The sequence below is a fragment of the Ursus maritimus genome, unplaced genomic scaffold (genome assembly GCF_017311325.1).
Source record: "Ursus maritimus isolate PB19 unplaced genomic scaffold, ASM1731132v1 scaffold_8, whole genome shotgun sequence".
NCBI lineage: Eukaryota > Metazoa > Chordata > Mammalia > Carnivora > Ursidae > Ursus > Ursus maritimus.
The window spans coordinates 10,860,512-10,883,769 of record NW_024426996.1 but is presented as its reverse complement, the minus strand read 5'-3'; the positions used below and the strand labels follow the sequence as shown (position 1 = coordinate 10,883,769).

General features: G+C 35.5%; 1 protein-coding gene across 2 annotated transcripts in view; it reads left to right on the top strand.

Moving 5' to 3' along the window:
• The window catches only part of CCSER1 (coiled-coil serine rich protein 1), a 733,960-nt gene that overhangs the window by 139,362 nt on the left and 571,340 nt on the right, over window positions 1-23,258 (top strand). For both annotated transcript variants that reach the window (XM_040625038.1, XM_040625036.1), the window contains exons 2-3: window positions 2,623-3,987; window positions 8,793-8,977. In XM_040625038.1, coding sequence (XP_040480972.1) covers window positions 2,664-3,987; window positions 8,793-8,977 — 1,509 coding nt within the window. In that variant the 5' untranslated portion in view covers window positions 2,623-2,663. The remainder of the gene's footprint in view (window positions 1-2,622; window positions 3,988-8,792; window positions 8,978-23,258) is intronic.

Sequence of the window (23,258 nt, the reverse complement as noted above, 5' to 3'; positions counted from 1 at the left end):
TCCCAGGACCCTGGGATCATGACCTGAGCCAAAGGCGGATGCTTAACCAACTGAGCCACCCAGGCATCCCTCCAATAGATTTTATATCTACTTCATGTCATTGCATTCAATGTGCAAATCTCTTAGTATTTATGATCTTTTTACTTAAATTAGGTTAAATATATTAGCAGCCTAAGTGTATTATTAGTACCCAATAGAAGTACAGTTGTTTTCATTAAGCACTTAGGAAGAGAGGAGTAATTACTGTAAATTTTTTTTCTGAAATTTTTATTAGTTAAATCCTTTGAATACTTGCTAAAGAGATATTGAATGAGTCCTTATTTTTAAATGCTGACACAAGGGCACCTGGGTGGCTCAATCAGTTAAGTGACTTAAGCTCAGGTCATGATCTCAGGGTGCTGGGATTGAGCCCCTTGTTGGGCTCTCCATTCTGCAGGGAGTCTGCTTACCCACCTCCTGCTGCCTCTTCCCCCACTTGTGCTCACTCTCTCTCAAATAAAAATCTTAAATAAATAATACATTTTTTTCATGATTTCACTCTTACTGATGCTTTAGTTAACATCATTCTCAGTTGCGATTTTTCATTAATGTGCATGATTTATTTCCATTCAATACCTAGTGAATAATTTTATTATAATTGGAGCATTATTAACCATTATGATTTTTAGCTGGTGGTGAATCTATGGTTATAAATGCCTTAATGTCAAGGTATTTACCATTATTACTGGATATTTTCAGTATTTGTGCATAGTGAAATATTTCTTGGCCTTTTTTTTTTTCTTACATTTCTTGCTTTTGTGTCAGCATTTATTTATTTATTTTGTATCCACTTTGGAAATTGGAAATTGGTTAAATTAGATTTAACCTGGGAGGAAAATTAGATATTTTTAATTTGTGAGATTTTAAGAGCTAAAGTGTTTATATTTTGTTTATATTTTATATTTTATTTTTGTTTATATTTTAAGCCTTATTCTCACAAAGGCTTACAAGAATATGCAATTATTTTGGGAGTGTTTTACACATAGTTTGATTTAAATTCAAATTTAGTGAATGCAAGTAGAAATCATTTAATAAAAATCATCTAATGCAAATCTGTTAGATTTTATATCATTTGGGACAAAATATTAAAGATCTTTGAGTGCAAATCCAAAAGAGAATATATTTTTCATTTTTGTTACATGCTTCTTTAGGACCATGAAAGTATTTCACTTGATCAATCTCATGATGTTTCTGTAGGGAGAATAAAATGGAGGGCTGGTCATTTTATGTAGTATTTGTTATTGTTCAGGTAGGTAGTTTTGGTTGCAAAAAACAAAATGAAACAGAGTCTGATTCAAGTTGACATCGGGGGTGTATACGTTACAGTTAAGGAATTACGTGAAATATAAAAACAAAGCAAAACAAAGCAAAACAGGGACCAGTCGCGGTACATTATGAAAATCAGTGAAAAACAGTCACCAGAATGGCAAGATTGACCTTACAAGTAGGAATCTCTGAGGTGGAAGCATAGCTGGACTTCCGGCAGCACAAGCTTGGCTCTTCATTCTATTGAAGGCAAATTATCATGCTGATTACGAGCTGATCCGGTGGTTACATAAGGATTAGTTTCTTATTCCTGATTTACCACTTACTAGCTGTAGGACAGAAAGTTACCTTTCCGCTGTAAAATGGCCATGGTATTTTTATCTGCTTCTGCAGTTAAAAACATTAAAAGAGATAATCTGTGTAAGAAAAGTACTTGGTGCGTCACAGTTAATGAACTGTCGAGCTGCCACCTTCACCTCCCCTTCCCTCTTTTTCTTCATCATCGCCACCCTGACAATATGGTTCATAAATTTTCTATGCTTCTGCTTCTGTCAGGATGTATTCTTACTTGTCTGAACATTACCAGTTGAATTAATTTTCATTCAAGGCTTTTCGTCAACTCATAGTCATGTTTTCCTCATAACCTTATCTTGTTTATAACCCTACACCGTATTCTTTGTGGTTCAGTTTCCCCTGCCAGTGGCCTGATTATCTCTCACTGCCCCAAAATCAAACTCCAAGGAGAACAATACTTCCTATTTTTCTTTTCTTTGACTGAAGAGTCTAGTGTCACATCATCCCTTAGTCTGATCTGTGATTCTGTTAAGTTCAGATCAATAACTTGTTGAGTCTTGGGGTGTATCTGCTGCTGGTTGATAAAGGCAGTGGTGGGGCATTTTACCCAGAGGGCAGTGATTATGGTGGTCACATGCCTACTAAATCTAAATCAGTAGACATAAAAAGTTAGGGTCAAACAACTGACCAAAATAAAGAACTAGTGGGAGTAGTAAAGCTGGGTCATGAATAGTGATCTTGTGTCTTCCAACCTAATAATCTTTTCAATAGACTGAATATTCTTGGTAATCTTGAAATATTTGAGCCATTATAAAATCACTGTGCAAATTTTTGGATAATTTTGCTACTTAAAATTTCAAAAAATCCTTAAGTTTTAGAATTTTATTATTTATTATTTTAGTATGAACCAAATTCTATTCCATGTCCTGAAAAACAATGTTTTATTTTAAAATATCTTTATTATAATTTATAATTGAACGCTACTGACGTGTTTTTTTTTTTTTTTTTTTTAAACTTTTTTAGGCTGCTAAGTTGGCTATCACAGTGCAAGCCCTGGAGTCCCAATGGGGGACTCAGGATCAAGACGATCTACCCTGGTCTCCCGGTTGCCAATATTCAGAAGAAGTATTAGCAGAAGACATGATTCTCTTCCTTCTTCACCCTCCTCCAGTAATACAGTTGGTGTCCACAGTTCCTCTCCTTCCAGCACTAACTCAAGCTCAGGTAGTACAGGTAAACGCAGGAGCATATTCCGTACTCCTTCCATTAGTTTCCACCATAAGAAGGGGAGTGAACCTAAGCAAGACGCTACCAACCAGAACCTTAGTATTTCAAATGGTGCTCAATCTGGTCATAGCAGTATGCCAAAACTGAGTTTGGAAGAACATATTAAAACCAGGGGAAGACATTCTGTTGGTTTTAGCAGTTCACGAAATAAGAAGATAACAAGATCTTTAACAGAAGATTTTGAAAGGGAAAAAGAGCACTCAACTAATAAGAATGTCTTTATAAATTGCCTAAGTTCTGGCAAAAGTGAGGGGGATGATTCTGGATTCACAGAAGAACAAACTCGCCGTTCTGTAAAGCAGTCAACAAAGAAGCTACTTACTAAATCCTTTTCATCTCACTATAAATTTTCTAAACCTGTTCCACAGAGTCAATCCATTTCATTGGTACAACAGTCTGGATTCTCATTGGAAATTACACAGTACCAAGAGAGAGAACCTGTATTAGTAAGAGCTTCTCCGTCTTGTTCTGTGGATGTAACAGAACGGGGAGGAAGCTCTTTACAATCTCCATTGCTTTCTGCTGATCTTACAACAGCTCAGACACCTTCAGAGTTCTTAGCCTTGACTGAAGATTCTGTGTCTGAAGTGGATGCATTTCCTAAAAGTGGAAGCATGGCATCCCACTGTGACAACTTTGGCCACAATGATTCTACCTCTCAGATCTCTTCCAATCCTGCTGCTGTTACAAAGACAACAATAGACCTTATGGGAACTGTTCCCTGTGCAATTATGTCTCCTGGAAAATACAGGTTAGAAGGCCAATGTAGCACTGAATCTAATTCCTTACCAGAAACCTCTGCTGCTAATCAGAAGGAAGTGTTATTACAAATCACTGAACTACCCCTTATGAATGGGAACAACTCAGAGACTCACTTATCAGGAGATATGCAAAGAGAAGAACATATGGTAGTACAAAATGGTGAAACAATGTTGGCAACAAGCTCCCCAAAGAAGCTTGGATTTTATGAGCAACATAAAGCAATAGCTGACCGTGTTAGAGGGATTCATCCTATTTCAGATTCAAGGATAATACCCTCTTCTGGTGATCATCATATTTTCAACAAAGCATCATATGGCTATGAATCAAATCCTGCCAAAGGTATGCTGATTTTCTTTGTATCATAAATATGAATTCTAATTTTCATTCTAATTTATTTAATTTTCTTATTCCATCTAATGAATAGAAACCAGTTTTCCTATTTTTCACTCTCTAGTAATTTTTTTAGTTATAATTTATTTTAAATCTTTTCTCTACTTGATTTTAAACTTACTTCACTTGTATTATGCTAAAAATGTAATTCAGCAATATTACTCATTTTTCTTAGTTGTGTTGTCCAGATTCTGACCCTCAGAAGAGAGTGGGAAGAAATTAATTTTATTTGGAATGTGGCTTTATGTAAAATAAGGATTTCCTTTTTTTAGAGTAAATGATAGAGTATTGGTATTTCTTGTCAATGAAATGGATATATTCCAGCCAAAATCACTATAAAGGACATTTGTATAATTTAAATTCTATTTCCTATTTTAACAAAACTCGATTTATTAGGTAGGATCTATGTTTCAGCACAAATAATCTCTATCTTTAAATACAGTAGACTTGCAGGCTTTAAAAATACTGGACTTGGAGCCTGGATACTATGATTCTAACCTTGCCTTTGTCATTAAATACCTGTGTAACGTTGGGTACCTTCTCTTTGGTTTAAAAAAGGGAGGGGGATGGGTGGTTGAGTGACTTATTTAACAGAAAACTTTGTTATTTAATATAAATTTCAGTTAAGAAAAGTGTTGAATATATACCACCTACTGGGCTGTATTTGACATTATTTTAGGTTTTTTTCTCTGCTATGATTCCTCCTACCACTGCTGCTGCCGTTGCTACTCCTACTATTCCTATTACTGCTACTACTGCTACTGCCAACAGTTCTCCCAACATTGAATGCTTATTATGTCTCATTTCCCATTCTGTGGACTTTGGATACATTAATTCATTAAATTCTCAGATGATTGTAATCGCTACTGTTTTGGTAACCCATTTTACAGATAAGATAATTGGAACACAGGTACATTAAGTAATGTGTCTGAAGTCACAACATTAGTAGATAATTATTTGGGATACAAACCTTATGAGGTAGGCATTAGTGGTCTCCATTTTACAAATATGAAAACTGAGACCAAGGGATCATACAGCTGTTGAGTGACATGGTCAAATTACAACTATCTCAATTCAAAACTCAGGCTCTTAGTGACTAGGCTTAGTGACGTCATGACCCCAGCTCTTTCCAAAACATTAACACTTACATAAGATTTATAATAAGCCAAATTATATATTAGAGTGTCAAGAATCATAAGATTATATGATTAATTCAGTGAGTCCCTCCATGAATATAGCAATTTTAAAGTTTTGTTTTTTTAAAAGATTTTTTAAATTTATTTTTTCGAGAGAGCGAGAGAACGAGAGAGAAACCAGGAGTGGGGGGAAAGGTGGCGGGGGGGGGGGGAAGGAGCAGAGGAAGAAGCAGACTCCCTGCTGAGCAGGGAGCCCTATGTGGGACTTGATTCTGGGACCCTGGGATCGTGACCTGAGCCGAATGCAGACGCTCAACCAACTGAGCCACCCAGCCGCCCAATTTTAAAGTTTGAAATGCATGAATGAATTTTTTGATCTTGGTAGCCTTGTTTGTACTTACAGCTTTAGTTACACCTTTAGTTAATTCTTTAGTTATAATATGGTAATAGTAGAACAATGATGGTGATGATATGGATGATGGTCACCCTTTTTGTACACTTAATATGTGCCCAAAAACATGCTAAGCAGTTTGTTTGCATTGTTTCATTTAATCTTAAAATTTATTTTTAATTTATTTTTAAAAATTTTAATTCCAGTGTACTTAACATAAAGTGTTATATTGGTTTCGGGTGTACAATATGGTGATTCATTAATTCCTTATCTTACTCAGTGCTCATTAAGATAAGTGTCATTTTAATCTTAACCAAAATTTTATATGGCTGTTATTAATAATTAAGGATTAAGTTAAATGATGTTATGAAATCACACTGTTTGCAAATGGTGGATCTCAAATTGGAATTTAGGCAGTTTTTAAAAGAAATATAACAAAAAAAAGTAGAAATGTACTTATCCTGATTATATCTAATTCTTATTTAGAAATAATCATTTGCCTCAATGTCAAATTGAATGCTGTATGTATCTTGCTGACTATTAATCTGTTGACCAAGATCCTAATTGTGAGCCATTCAACACATTAATTTCAATGAATTTGATAATGTGTTGCCTATTCGTGGGACATTAGCTGTTTGTTCATGTTATCTACAACTTGTAAAAAAAAAAAGGGATAGACAGGTAAGCTGGTAATGTCAACAAGGAGAAGACAATAGTATTCTGTCCTTCATTATGTGGAGAGGTTCTTGTGTCATTCATAAGGATTTTAGAATTTGGAAGTTCAACATTTTAAAACCAGTTAAGTAAACGTATTTAACATAAGAAAGAGTTGCTATGTACACTGAATTCCATAATACTGAATTTATTCTGTATTTATTATGGAAGATGTTTAAGCGAGTATTTAATACATATCTGAATGTCTGAGGTGTATAGTCATATCAAAAATAATAATATAAAGTTGAGCTCTTTATTTATCTATTCATTGTTGATGAATGCTTATGTTGTTTCCATGCCTTAGCTATTATGCATAATGCTGCTATAACTGTGGGGGTACAGATACCTCTTTGAGATAATGATTTTGTTTCCTTTGAGTATATACCCAGAAATGGAATTCCTGGATCATATGGTAACTTTATTTTTAATTTCTTGAAGAAATTCCATACTTTTTTCCATTGTGGCTGTACCAGTTTACATTCCCATCATCAGTGTATAAAGGTTCCCTTTTCTTCACGGTCTTGACAATACCTGTTATCCCTTGACGTTTTACTAATAGCCATCCTAACTGGTGTGATGTGGTATCTCATTGTGGTTTTGATTTACATTTCCCTGATGATTAGTGATGTTGAACACCTTTTCATATACCTGTTGGCTATTTTGTATGTCTTTTTGGGAAAAAAAATGTCTATTTAGCCTTTTCACCCATTTTTAAATTGGGTTATTATTATTTTCTGTTGAGTTGTGTGTGTTCCTTGTATATTTTGGATGTTAACCCCTTATAGGATATGTTATTTGAAAATATTTTCTCCCATTCCATAATTTGCCTTTTCATTTTGTTGATTGTTTACTTTGCTGTGCAGAAGCTTTTCACTTTGTAATAATCCCATTTGTTTATTTTTGCTTTCATTGTTTTTGCTTTTGGTGTACAATCCAAGAAGTCATTGCCAAGACTAGTGTCAAGGAGCTTACCCTTATTTATTTATTTTTTTAAATGAGTTTTACACTTTCAGGCCTTATGCTCAAATCTTTAATTCATTTTGAGATTTTTTTTGTATGTTATTAGATGGGATTCTCGGTTCATTCATTTGCATATAGCTATCCAGTTTTCCCAAGACCATTTACTGAAGAGACTATCCTTTCTGCATTGCATATTCTTGGGTCCTTTGTCAGAAATTAATTGCTTATATATGATGGTTTTATTTCTGGGTTCTTTATTCTGTCCCATTGATCTATGTGTCTGTTTTTATGCCAATACCATAGTGTTTGATTACTATACCTTTGTAGTATAGTTTGAAATCAGGAAATGTGGCACCTCCAGCGTTGTTCTTTTTCAAGATTGCTTGGGCTATTTGGGGTCTTTTGTGGTTCTTTTTGTAGAATTGTTTTTTTGCATTTCTGTGAAAAACGCCGTTACCATTTTGATAGGGTTTGCATTGAATCTATAGATTGCTTTGAGTAGTAAGGACATTTTAACAATATTAATTCTTCCAGTCTATGAACACAGAATATCTTTCCATTTGTTTATGTATTCTTCAACTCCCTTCATCAGTCTTTCAGTTTTCAGTGTAGTGATCTTTCACCTCCTTGGTTAAATTTATTTCTGAGTATTTTATCCTTTTTGATGATTATAAATGGTATTGTTTTCTTAATTTCACTTTCTGATAGTTCATTATTTATTGTTTGGCCTCAGGTCTCACAAAGAAGATTTTAAGTATGGTGAGCAGGGTATTAATCAAGGTAACATAGTAGCAAAGAGTTGAAGGTGATTAGTGAGTAAGATATACAAATATTTAAGATAAATATAACTGTGCAAAGGCTATGGGAGAAAGGCCCTGGGACCGCAGTGTGCCTGCAGTGTTCTAGCAACAGCAGGAGGTCCAGTGTAGCATAAGCAGAGTGAAGGAGGAGGATGCAGCAGAAGGTGAAGTTAGAGAGGTGAACAGGTGAACATAGGGAGGCCCTTAGTGAGGGGACAGAGTAGGGTCATATCATAAGGAAACTGGTAGGCTATTGGGAAAATATCAACTCCGTGACTAGAGGAGTGATCATGACCAATGTCACTTATGTCTTCAGTGTATCATTCTGGTTACCATGTGGAAATCAGGCTATGTTTTTTGGGGGGAGAGAGGCAGGTGGGAGTAGGCAAAGGCAGGAAACTGTTTAAGTATTACAGTAGCCCAAGCTAGGGTTGATGGAGTTTGGTCCAGGGTATTCGTAGGGAAGGTAGTAAGTAAGAAGTGACCAGATTCTGTACACAATTTGAAGGTAATAAGGACAGGATTTGCTTGTGTGATTTATGGGATGTATGGGGAATCCAAGGATGACTACAAAGGTTTTGAACTTGGAAGTGATTCCATGACTAAGTAAACTAAATTTACCACTATTTATTACAATTTTTTATAGAGTTTTTGAGTGACACTGAGAGTATCTCATTTTCTTTCAATGTAACGTTTATAAAACCTGTATTTAAGCATCTGTATTAATTTTTATTTTTCTATCTTTTTTAATAGTTCTTGCCAGTAGCTTCAGTCCATATCGAGAAGGAAGATTTATAGAAAGGCGGCTGCGATCCTCATCTGAAGGAACTGCAGGGAGTAGCAGAATGATTTTGAAACCCAAAGATGGAAATGTAGAAGAAGTGAATAGCCTAAGAAAGCAAAGAGTGGGTTCATCATCTTCAAAAATGAACAGCCTGGTAAGTATACACATACACTTGCATTTAATAAACTAATTATGTGCGTGACTGGGATATTCATGCCTCTTGCAATATGAAAACAGACTGACAAAAAGAAAAATGACTGAAGAATAGATGCTTCATATTTGAGGGAAAATTGGTCTCCTTAGTTGACGTCCCAAGTTAGAGAGGCTGCGTTTTCACTTGAGACTCTTACGCGTCATGACAGATAGTTGCACACCGTGATGGTTACCCTTAATTCCTATCTTCCTTGCTTCCATAGAAAGGTTGATATTCTCTCTTCTAGAACAAGACTCTGGGATACACAAGCTAAGAAAAAAAGCCGATCATCATGAGGATACCCTTTGATAGCCATTATTTCACACCATCTCTCTACCCTATAGCCACTCTAAAAAATGTCCAGTTACAAGGCACACTTATTCCAGTACCACCCACTGACCCCTTTGTGGATCCTACTGTGCCTGTCCTTTTACAGTGGCCTGTCCACATAGAATGAGGAGCCTTTGGGGTCAAGACAAAATGCCCATCCAAAGCTTTGACACATTCTAGGTAACCAAGATTCCAGATTCCTGGTCCAAACTGCAGGAGCCTTCAGGTGAGGGTGAAGGTAGCACGTGTACAGGGCTGTTGGGTCTGACCTTGCGCTTGGGGGCCGTGGTGTCTTAGAGGCATGTGTATGATGCTCCTTCACAGTGACAGATAAAGGCGGGGTGGGAAGAGGTGGTGAGTGGACGGCAGCCCAGGAGGTTCAGAAGGCCTCAGGTCTCACAAATATTGGGGTGGGCTTGACTTTGGAGTTCTCTTTGCTCGCTTGCTCACAAATGTTTCCTTTTACAGCAGTGTTTTTGATGCTTGATATTTAACAGTATTTCCTAAAAATGATCTTTGTACCTGTCTACCTACCTACCTATCTACTTTCCTATTCATGGATATGTGTGAAAAATGCTCAAAACTAAATTATTCATATATTTTATTTCTATGTATTTTAGATGATTTGGTTTCAAATGAAAATAGGTTGCTCAATTTTGATAATTGTATTGTGAAGAAGTCTTAAGTTACTGAGGCCACGCTGAGTGATAGCAAAACCATTGTGCTTGAAGTTAAAAGTTCTAGCAATTAGGTGGAAAGATCTTAATCTTGAGCAAATCAGTAACTACAGAACAACAAATGATAGTGGACTTTTTTGCATTATACTAAAAAATGTTTGTGTGTGTGTGTGTGTTTATATTTGTACATAGAGAAAGATCTTGTATTATATTTGTCTTTTTTTTGGTGAATTGAAAGTGTTTTATTATTATTGCAGTTGCTTTTTTTTTAGGGAGAGAGAGAGTGAGAGAGAGAGTGGTTGTGTGTGGGCTGGGAGTGAAATAGGGGGAGGAGCAGAGAGACAGAGAGAAAGAATCTTAAGCAAGCTCCATGACCAGCATGGAGATCGACACGGGGCTCAATCCTATGACCCTGAGATCATGATCTGAGCCAAAATCAAGGGTCAAGATGATTGACTGATGCCCCACGCTCGCTATTTTTTAAATACAAGAACATGTTAAAAAAGATTTCCAGTTGATGCAACATTAGAAGTTATGATTAATGACTTATTATGAAACATTTCTCTTCACAAAATTCTCATTTTTCCTTCATAGAGATGTATTTATATTAATAATTGTACGCTATGTATTAAACTTGCCCAAAGTTGGGCCTTTAACATATTCTCTATATCTCATGTTTTTCATAATATATTTAAATAATTCTTCTTGTAACATCACAAATTACTCTTCTTCCCAGATTCACTTTCAAGATTAAAAATTTAAATTTAAATTGTACACAAAAATGCAAATTTGTTCTTTTATTTGAGAATTTTTATAGAATTTTCAAAAAGTGTCCCTGCAGTAGTATAAATCGTCCACTAGATGGCAGGGTTACATCATTGTCATGATTGGGGAAAGGCTATCATTGTTAGAACAGAAACCTGATTAAAATATTGTACATGTTCATTGAATTTACAGGTCGCACTTGTTGAAATAAATACTGATGCTTGAATTTCCATATAAAACCTATCAAAAATTATTTTATGACTTTACTGTTTTCTTTTGGATTTCATAACTAATATCTCATCCTTTTAATTTACAGTGTAATCATGAATTTTAAATGCATAAAATATAATCTTTAACTCATAGCAATATAAGGAGCAAATGTTTGCGCTCTTCAGTAATTTTAGTTATAGGTGAAAAAGTGACTTACATATTTAAGAAATTATAGCTTTATGTGTGAACAGTTGACACATTTTCTATATTCCTCTTCCAAAATAATTCAAACAAATGTATGTGTTTAAGAAAACATTCATGTTCAGTTATTCTTTCCTTTTAGAGCAATAATAATAGTAATACGTATTTTTAATACTTATTTGGACTGCTCTTAATGTTTCATGTGTATTACCACATCCAGTCCTTACCATACTGTCAGCCAAGTGGTGCTATTGCTAATCACATTTGTGAAAGAGGACAATAAAGCACTGAGGAGATAAGCATCTTGCCCCAAAATACATTTAGTAGGTGGCAGAGATAGGATTTATATTTGGATTCTACCTGTCTAACTTTAAACCGTAGGTGCTTTGTGGGGAATATGATAGATTGGAAATTAATTTTTTTGTGTTATTTCTGTATAATGAAGTTAACACAGTTAAGGCAGGCTATACTTGCTCTAGGTATAGGCTACAACCCTCTGTAAGGGATACAAAAAAGAAAAAATTTAGTGCTGATTCTGAACTTAAAATGTGGTAGTATTTATTGATACGCTAATAAATGGTATCAGTGTCTTTACTGAAAAATAGCACATCTAGAAAGGAACTTTGTCACAAAAAAAGATATTCATATTTAGAAGGAACTGGAGTATTTTGTGTACTTCATGGGGATTTAAGTTTACCCATAGAATATGGCTTTATTTATTAAGATGCTGAGGGTTTCTGAATAACCAAAGACATACTCTAATTAGGTAGACCACAATTCTAGTGGTTTTTTTTTGTTTGTTTGTTTGTTTGTTTTTGTATATTTGTATGGGGATATTTCAGTTTGAAGGGAGAGAGAAGGATATATTAACTCTTTGAACATCAGTGGCTCAGAAGAAATTGGAGTTGGCTTGAATTTATTACAGGAAACCAAAATATATCTGGAAAATTTTGATAAGCATTCACATTTATTATATGTTTTCAAGCTGCTTTAAATAAAGATTTTCCTTCATTTTCCTCTACTGAGTTATTTTCTTGATAAAATAGTGTGGTCCACATATTTTAAAAAGCTTTTCTAGAAATAGGCTCATTCTTTCTAGGAACTTTCCCTCCAGACTATGGTATATAAATGAATAAATTTAAGGATTTATCATGGTTTCTTCAACAGTTTTACACAGTGACATTTAATTCCATATGTATTTGGAAGATCCCCTTGCTTTAAAAAAAAATTTGGACAATACAGAGGCTCTGGCATCATTGCAGCAAGGCAAGTGCTTGAATGTATGAATAAGGATAAGCTAGGATATGTGATAGCAAATAACCTCCAAATCTTAGTGACTTTTATAATATGGATTTATTCTCACTCAGGCTATATGGTTGTTGTGGAAGGTTCTGGGAGTTCTGTTTAATGTCTCATTCTGTGTCCAGGCTGTTCAGCCAGCTACCATTGCATATAATGGCTTTCATCATGGCAAAAAGAGATCTCTGGAGGTCCTCATCCCAGCACTAAATGCTCTGATCTGTGAGAGACTCATTGCACTTTCTCTCACAATTTATTGACTAGTTCTAATCACTTGGCCAAAACTAGTGGCAAAAGGCTCCAGGAAGTACATTGTCTTCCTTGTGTAGACCCAGATATATTTGGTGGGCACTAACGACTATCATATTCTTCAAAAATTTAGTGTATCTCAGTTCTTTTAATTAGCTGAGATTTTCTGCTTGCCTTCTCCTTCCACGGACTGTGATGTATGCCTCACATTGCACTGGTCATGGTGGTTGAAAAAGATTAAGACATCTTTGAAATTTAAAGATTCATTTATATATTGGGGTGCCTGGGTGGCTCAGTGGTTAAGCGTATGCCTTCGGCTCAGGGCGTGATCCCAGGGTCCTGGGATCGAGCCCCGCATCAGGCTCCCTGCTCAGTGTGGAGCCTGCTTCTCCCACTCCCACTCCCCCTGCTTGTGTTCCCTGTCTTGCTGGCTATCTCTCTCTCTGTCAAATAAGTAAATAAAAATCTTAAAAAAAATGAAAAAATAAAGATTCATTTATAATTACGAGTTTTGTTTTTTGGGATGTGCACTCTTCCTGACTTAAAGTCCTTGAGCTGTCTATCTAAATTAATTTTATGTGACTAAGTTTCTGGGAACCTTACTGTATTTGGAAGTATTTATTTTTTTTACATTAAAACACTGGTTTGGAAAGTTGTGTTATCTTTAGATTACTCAACAAATGCATCCACAAAGTTGCCCTGAACTATTTGTGCTAAGAGATTCTGACAGCATTCGTTTATGGCTAGTTTCACTCAGACAGCATACTTTCTCTTATTTTCAGTTTGACATCCTGCTGCCTTTTTGTAGGAACTGTGAATGGCATAGTAAAAACAAAAAACAAACAACAACAACAACAACCACACCCCCTCCCCCTCCAAATAACCTGTAGGACTTCTTAGGTAGAAGAAAAGACCAGATTAATACTTGAGGAAAAAAAAAAAGTTACTTTCAGATTATTTGCCTTCTCCTGTCATATTTTAGTTCTTGGTGTGTTGAAATCCAGAATTTAGATATGACTGGTGGTAGTTAAATAATCTTAAGACTAATTAAGCCTTATGTTAAATAGCCAACACTTAACTGTGCATTCACTTTTCTTCTGGGGCCTACTGTTCTCTCCTTTATTAGCATATCTCTTATTTATGCATTTATTTGTCCATTTATTCACAGTTTCTTTCTTTTTTAAAAAATTCTATTTATTTATGTATTTGTCAGAGAGAGAGAAAGCACAAGCAGGGGAAGCGGCAGACAGAGGGAGAAGCAGACTCCATGCTGAGCAGAGAGCCTGATGTGGGACTCGAGCCCAGGACTTTGGGTTCATGACCTGAGCCAAAGGCAGACGCTTAACCATCTGAGCCACCCAGGTGTCCCTATTTGCAGTTTCTTTAAATAAGTATTTCTTGAGAACCTACTGTGAAGATACAAAGATGAAAGACACGGGCCTGGAAGATACTTAGAGTTCTAGCTTGGGAGACATTAGCACTATCTTGTCAATGTATCTGATTTAAAAATTCTGACATTTTAAAATTCAAAATGTGCGGGGGATGTTTGATTTGGATTGTGGCCACTTGATATCACTGTCCACAATCCAAATAAAACATTTGAATGTTTGATCCTGAATCACATTCAGGATATGTGAATTCTTGTCCCCCTAATTTATATGAAGTCTTGCTCATATGCTTAGTTAACATTATTAAATATATGTGTAACTTAGGTTTTTTGCTAATTTCTACCACTGAGGCCCAGCTGCTAATGTTGAGCAGGGATTCTAAGAGGCAGTGAGAAAAGGAGAAATTACATTCATGTTCAAAGAAACACCCCACCTTTACCATCCACCAGGCAAATGAGCTCTACTGGCCTTTTGGGATGTGTACTTTCACACCTACAGTCTGTGGCATGAAGGTTTTTGGAGCTCAAAATTAAAAGCAAAGGAAAGATGATAATTAGGTCTTATTCAATAAATGTTTCCTCCTAATTCTGAAAGCCTAAATGAGACTTTCAAGTATGTAAAAATGTTACTGGCTTTTTGAGAGTTAAAATAATGATCTCAGCTTTCGGTTTAACTCATTGTCAGTGGAATTAAAGGTAATATCATTGCAAGCTACAGGTACATTTAATGAGAAAAAGGAGCTGTTAATATTTGTAAGGAAATGAAGGCACACAAATCGTTCTTCTCAATTCTCATAAATTTTAAGAAGGAAAATCACAAGTATCACTCATTTTAAACATTGAATTACATTTGTTGATAACTAGTATATTAATTTTAGATTAATAGCCCTAATCCATAATGCCTTTATTGATTTTTCTAGTTAGTAATGATACCCTTCCCATCAATGTCCTTTTACATTGTATCACATATATGGTACCCACTGCTTAGTTATTTGAATGAATAGGCTTCGTTTTACCTATTAGACCTCATTCATTTAAACAGAAGAAGTTTTGTACATATTAGCATTTCTTATAGCATTTAGTATAATGCCTGATACATAATAAATATGGGTGAATTAAAGATATAATTGTTGATCAGGTTGTGACATATGCTCATATAGATATGAATTAAAGCCTTTAGTAGAATTGTTATATATGGTGTGCTTATGCACATTTTTGACCCTTTAATTTGTTATACAAATGTACACATATTTTTATGATCACTGTTTGATACAGCTCTGATTTTTGATCCTAAGGATACTAAGTCCTTCATCAAGATCATATCAATTATGACATTGTTCCAGTAGAAACATATTTCATTTTAGGATAGTTAGCCTTATGGAATGGTTTCCAGGATCATATCAGTACCATAGTTATGGACAAACTATACAGAGAGGACAAGAAATAGTCAATTATTTGTAGTATTTTTTGGAGAACCTGTTAAAAAATACAAGTTCTTGGTCAAATATGTCTAAGGTGATGTTTTAAAACTCCTCTGCATATTTTATCTAGACTAATTCACTTCATTTCCTATAGACTTGCAGATTCAGAATTGCCTTTAAAAAAAGCAGAATCGGATAAGATATTCCACTCATCCCCCTCCCCCCCCCCAGTTTCGGGGATGAGTCCTGCTCATTTAGAAGCTGTCACGATTTGTGTGTTTGGTGCACAGAATTATGAATATCTTATCCAGAAAGTTAACTCACTTCGTCTAAAATGACTTGAAGACCAGGTTGAATCAGTAAAGTTGCAGTATCATAATTATTACCACTTCTCTTCATAAAGTTCACATGAGATGTGCCTGGCACTTAATTTTTTCCTTTGTGATATTTTCCTGCATGTAAGTGTCTTAGGCCGTAAGGGCCACTGTAATAAAATATCCCAAACTAGGTAGCTTATAAATGATAGGAATTTATTTCCCACAGTTTTGGAGGCTTGGAAGTCCAGTATAAAGGTGCCAGTGTTTTTTCTGGTTTATAACCGGCACCCTCTTGATGTGTCTCACATGGCGGAAGGGGTTGGGGAGCTCTCTGGGTCTCTTTGATACAGGCAATAATCCCATTCAGGAGGGTTCCTCCCTTATGACCTAAGCGCCTCCCAAAGTCCCCATGTCCAGATACCATCATTTCAACATTTCAACATACGAGTTTTAGGAAAACACAAACATTCGGAACACAGCAATAAACAATCTTGTTGTTAGCAATATTGAATTATACGTATTAAAAGCTTTTTAAAGAACAGTACATGTTTCTGTTTATTGCTATTTATCAAGAAAATAATTGAGAAGGACAGTAGTAGAAGGCAATTTAAGATTCTTTTCTTTAGCCATACTACATCTAGGTAACCATAAGATAGTTTATATCCCTAAAAATAAGAAATTGGAAAATGAAGTTAATTGACCTTTTATTCTTTGGGTTAGAATGCAGGGTGACAATTTTATTTTTAATTGGATCAAGTTATCCTAATTTTCTGCGAGATGAAAAGTATTTTATGCCTTATTTAGGTAACCCCATGGGCTGGCTGGTTTTCATAGCATGAGAGAGAATGTTTATTGATTCAGAATCCATGACAAATCTCTGACCATCTGAACAGCTGCACAATCAATGTATAACACCGAATTGACCTTGAGTAAAATAATCCCCCTTTCTGAGGGAATAGTCATTGGAATTTGAAGCTTTTACATTATTCTAGTTAACTAAAGAAAAATGTATTTTTCTTAAAGTTATTATTATTTTGAAATTTAAATATAAATGCTTATTAATTTTAGGGGCACCTGGGTGGCTCAGTTGTTTAAGCGTCTGCCGTTGGCTCAGGTCATGATCCCAGGGTCCTGGGATTGAGCCCTGAATTGGACTCCTTGCTCAGTGGGGAGTCTGCTTCTCCCTCTCCCGGTCCCCCTCTTTCTTGCTCTGTCAAATAAGTAAATAAAATCTTTAAAAATTAAAAAAAAATAAATACGTATTAATTTTAGAAAATTAAATAAAACAAATTTTGACTTCCAAATTCAAGAAATAGACAATTGTATTAGACTTATGCCTAATATTAGGCATTATGGCCAGTTTATAGAAAAAAATATAAATACTTTAACATTAATATTATTTTTAAAATACTTTAAAAAGTGAGACAAACTTGTATAATTATCTCAGAAACCATCATATTTGCAATGTCAGGATAAAAGGTGTGATTTTCAAATGAGTTGTGCATACATACTTCACACTTTTGCTAGGTGATGTCTTTCTTTAAATTCATCATTCCTAAATTAGAGTAGCTGTCATTATTATCACTTTTATAACTTAATACAGTGATCATTTCTCTTCACTGCTAAACATTTGCTCTAAAATGCCTTTTTTGTTTATGTCTTTTATTCTTACTTGTTATATCCAACCTGAAACAATCTATTTTTTTTTTTTTAGCTTTGTCTCTTAGGCTCTTCATTATATACATTTGTAATTACCTTAAAAAGTTATGATTTTAATATTCAACTAGTTGTCTTTAGCACTACCCAGTGCTATGTGTGTGTGCCAGTGAGAAACACAAAGTTTTTTGTCAAGAGAGAGACATGAATCAGAGCTTTTAATCAGACATCAAGAGGCTCAGGTGAACAGATAGAGATATGGAATACCTTCCCAGCTCCCCATGTCCTTTTTTTCTTTATTTGATGGACCCTGGCTCAGATTGTTGGATGAGATTTGAACTGGTGGGTGTGTACAGTCACCTCATTTATACAGAAGGAGCCATCTCAATACAAAACATCTCCATTATTTTCTTTTTGACTATAGTCACCATGCTGTACATTACAGCCCCAGAATTTATTTCTCTTATAACCTGAAGTTTTTACCATTTGGCCACACGAAACATCTCCATTTCGTACTCAATTGTGTAGCATACCTGAACATTTTCCATGGGGCCATATCCCATACATTTCTGTATTACAGTTTCATTTTTCATAGGCAATCCTAGATAATGAGACATATTCTATTACACATTCTGTTAAAAGCACTCCATAGATAAGCTCTCCTATTAGTGAAAACCACGTAGTTTTTGTCCTTCTATTTGTTTGCTAGGAGGTCTTTCATTAGTATGTTTACAACGAGATTACACCAGGTCTCTTGTCTTCTTACTTTCCAGAAAGCATACTTCATTCCCCCTATAACAGGGAAAGTGGATCACTGACCAGCTGCTTAACTCAGGCACTGAGTATAAACTTCAGATGCTCTCCTCAAATTATCCATCCTGTCCTTGACACGCACTCCCAAAACATTTGTATTTTTACCCATCAGTCGTTCCATTTCCTCTGACCTTTGATGTATTTGTGTGCTTGCATTCTTTCAAAGTAATCTTTTCTACTAGTCTTCTTGATTTCTACCCCTTACCTCCTATGGAACAGCACTTCACCAGTATGTTTCTTCTGTTTTATCTCCGGTGTCCTTTCCATCTCTTCATTACTGTCAGTTTACGGTACCACCAAGTTTCTGTCATTGAGGAAAACAGGTAAGAAATAATTTTTTTCTATGCCCTGCCTGATCCTAAAGTTCTGCATCTTGTTCCACTTTTCCCCTACAAGTCAACAAATTCTGAAAGAATAGCTTTTTCTTGCCATGTTAGTTTTCCCAATGCCCATAAACTCCTCAATTTCATATATTTTAGCTCCTTTAATATATGGGATGTTTCTCAACATTGCCACTCTTGACATTTGTTCTGGATAGTTCTTTGTTTGGCGGTGGAGGAGGGTGTCTTGTGTATTGTACGTTTAATAGCATCCCTGACCCCTACCCATTAAATGCCAGTAGAACCCTCAAGTTTTGACAACTGAAAGTATCTCTAGGCATTGACAAATATGTCCTTGCAGGCAAAAATCACCCTTGGTTGAGTACTACTCTAAAGTCATCAGGGACACTTGTGTAGCTTAGTTGGTTAAGCATCTGCCTTCAGCTGAGGTCATGATCCCAGGGTCCTTGGATTGAGTCCTGCATCAGGCTTCTTGCTCACTGGGGAGCCTGCTTCTCCCTTTGCCTGCCACTCCCCCTGCTTGTGAGCTCGCTCTCTCTGACAAATAAATAAATAAAATCTTTGAAAAAAATAAAGTCATCAATGACTTTACCAATTTTGATATTCTTTTTTTAAAGTCTTTGCCTTTCTTAACTACAGTTTCTGACATGTCGAGGGCTTCATTTGTATACTTAATCACTTCTTTTTTGCAGTGTTAAGTCTCCTCTTATTCTTTTTCTCCTCCTCCTTTTCTCCTTACAGACTCCTTAATGGGCTTTTTCATATCTACATTCTAGACACAGCTATTACTTATATTTGGTCCATGACACTCCTGCCTTTATTTTTCACCTGTCCTATCTGAAAACTTAAGATATAGGTGTAGTCATTTGTGGATTCCACATGAAAGGCTGGGAATCTCTCTTATATCAGAAATCTGACGAATCAATAAACATTGAAGAACATAATATATTGGAGTTATGGAAATAGAATGAGGGCTTATGAAAGATCTATTTACATAAGGAGAGTAGCAGAAACTCCAAGGACTGACACTTTAGAGCAGATATAGAGAAATATGCAGTGAATTGATATTTGCCCTAATAGTTAATGGCTCCTTTTCATTTGTTTTGTGCCATTTATATTACTGTCCTGTTTTTATACATATATATGTCAGCCTCCTTTTAAGCTATTCTAATAATTCTCAATCTCCTCCTCTGTTTCTAAAGTCACATTGGAGAAGCAGCAATTACATCACTTAAAATAAGACCTCCTCATTAGAGTCTGTGTGATACACTGCAATAATAAATTCTACCTTCCTGGCTATTACCCAACACTATACTTTTTTATTTTTCATATTTTTAAAAAGTTTTTATTTTAACTCCTGTTAATTAACATACTGTGTTACATTAGTTTCAGGTGTACAATATAGTGATTCAACACTTCCATGCATCCGGTGCTCATCACGACAAGTGCTGTCCTTAATCCCTATCACCTCTTTAACCCATTCTCCTATCTGCCTTTCCTCTGGTAACCATCATTTTGTTCTCTATAATTAAGAGTCTGTTTCTTGATTTATCTCCCTCTTTTTATCCCTTTGCTCATTTGTTTTGTTTCTTAAATTTCACATGAGTGAAATCATATGGTATTTATCTTTCTCTGACTGACTTATTTCACTTAGCATTATACTCTCTAGCTCTGTCCATGCTGTTGCAAATGGCAATTTTCATTCTTTTTTTATGGCTATCATAATTATTTACATACACACACACGCACTCCACATCTTTATCCATCCATCGGTCGATGGACACTTGGTCTGCTTCCATATCTTTGTGCTATTAGTGTTACTATAAATATTGGGGTGCATGTATCCCTTTGAATTAGTGTTTTTTTATTTTTTGGATAAATACCCTGTAATGCAATTGCTGGATCCTGGATCATAGGGTAGTTCTATAGTAACTTTTTGAGGAACTTCCATACTGTTTTCCAAAGTGGCTGCAGCAGTTTGCCTTCCCACCAACAGTGCACAAGGGTTCCTTTTTCTCCACGTGCCAGGAATGGCCACCAATCCCTGTACCGACGGTTGAAAGATGACTCCACACTTTGCTGTGAAAGAGCGGAGAAGGCAAGGGGGTCAACGCTCAGAGGCGAAGACCCTTTGTTCTTTGCTCCTGCTTTTATTGGTTCTTCAGAATAATCACAAATCCTTATCACTGTTTCTCAAGCACATGATATGTGACAAGGGGTCTTACTGAAACTGGGAGGATCTGTTTACGGGAAAGATACGATATGCTAATCTGCGTGTTCTATGAGTTCTAAACATAGCCCAAGGGACAATGCTTACATCTCTTAGATCACAGGGCGGCTGTTCGGGTGAGGAAAGTTTCGGGAGGGCAACTCCCTTGGCATACCAATAGCAGAGTGGTCACGGAAGCCTCGGCATTCCAAAGGCCTAGGCCCTTCTCCGAAACCTTCCCTGCCCTCAGCGGCCTCGGTGTTACATTTAGCAAGCCAGGTTATGGCTGATTTCATGCTTTACGTTAACCCCAACATCCACATCCTGTCAACATCTCTTATTTTTGTGTGTGTGTGTTGTTGATTTTAGCCATTCTAACAGGTGTGAAGTGATATCTCATCGTAGTTTTGATTTACATTTTCCTGATAGTAAGTGATAATGAACATCTTTTCACGTGTCTATTGCCCATCTGTATGTCGTCTTTGGAGAAATGTCTGTTCACATCTCCTGCCCATTTTTTAATTGGATTATTTGGTTTTTGGGTGTTGAGTTTTATAAGTTCTTTATATATTTTAGATACTGAACCTTTATTGGATGTATCATTTGCAAATATCTTCTCCCATTCTGTTGGTTGCCTTTTAGTTTTGTTCATTATTTCCTTCACTGTACAGAAGCATTTTATTTTGAAGTGGTCCCAGTAGTTTATTTTTGCTTTTGTTTCCCTTGCCTCAGGAGACATATAATTGCAGGTTTATATCTGGGTTTTCTGTTCTCTTCCATTGATTTATGTGCCTATTTTTTGTGCCAGTACTGTGCTGTTTTGATTACTGTAGCTTTGTAATAATCTTGAAATCTGGAATTGTGATGCCTCCAACTTTGCTTTTCTTTTTCAAGCTTGCTTTGGCTATTTGGGGTCTTTTGTCATTCCATACAAATTTTGGGATTATTTGTTCTAGATCTGTGAAAAATGCTATTGGTATTTTGATAGGGATTGCTTTAAAGGTATAGATTGCTTTGGGTGGTATAGATACTTTAATAGTGTTTGTTCTTCTAATCCATGAACATGGCATGTCTTCCCATTTCTTTGTGTGGTCTTCAATTTCTTTCATCAGTGTTTTATAGTTTTCAGAGTACAGGTCTTTCACCTCTTTGGTTAGGTTTATTCCTAGGTGTCTGATTATTTTTGGTGCACTTGTAAATGGGATTGTTTTCTTAATTTCTGCTGCTTCATTATTGGTGTATGGAAATGCAACAGGTTTCTGTACATTGATTTTGTATCTTGTGACTTCTCTGAATTTATTTATCAGTTCTAGCAGTTTTTCGGTGGATTCTTCTGGGTTGTTTATATATGGTATGTTTTCCATATGACAGCAGCGTAAGTTGAGCAAAAGACAGTCAGTGGCAGAAATTGTGGGCATTATGCAAGAAGCATGTATTTGATCCTCTAAGAACCTTGGCAATTGCCAGAGAATCACACATTGCCCACCTCTGTCCTGCTGTGGCCTCTGCACCTGCTGTTTCTGCTTTGTCTCCTTCAGAGCTTCCTGTGGATTGTGCCTCAGGCTAGTTCTGGTCCTAGAGAAATTTGTGGTGTCAGAGTATGTGTGTTCCAGGCGGGAATGGGAGTGTCAAGTACTTTAGAAGGGAAGAAAAATCTATAAAATATTTTTTGTTACTAAAAATATAAAAAAGGTAATAACTCTTAAAAATGTAGTAAATTAATAAACAAACGACTTTATGATATTTTCATACTTCTTTTTTCCCCAAACACTTTTAGTGCCTTCTAATCTTTAATATCAGAATATGAATCTTTTTTCTTTGTGAACCTTGTCTGGATTAAATACATTGCTTGAAAATCAAAGGCAAACTATTTCTCCTAACATACAAACATGTTCAAAATAAACAAATGTATGAAATAGGAATTCTTTTATGTCATACATGATTTTAATATTTCATTTTAAGCAAGTAGGGTGTGATGAAAGGAACATGATTTGGAAAAGGCTACCAAATTCCAGTCATTTCCTTCACTCAATAATAATACTTTCTACCTCACAGAGTTGTAAAGATCAGGTAATATATTTTATGTGAAAAGTTTCTGCAAATTTTAAAGTGCTATACCCAATGTGAATGATACTAAACTTTTTTAATAACAAGGATCAAGCCAGAAACAAATAAAAATAATAATTGCCTTTTAAAGTAGTCATTTAGAAGGAAAAAAAAATATTTTAAAAGGCATACTCACATTTAAAGTATATCTTACCATGACATTAAGTTGAGTTGGCTCTTTAAACCACAACAAAACAGCCCTTAAGAAGTTCTTTATATGTTAATGCTTTATAAAAGTAATTTATTTACCAGGTTTCTCAT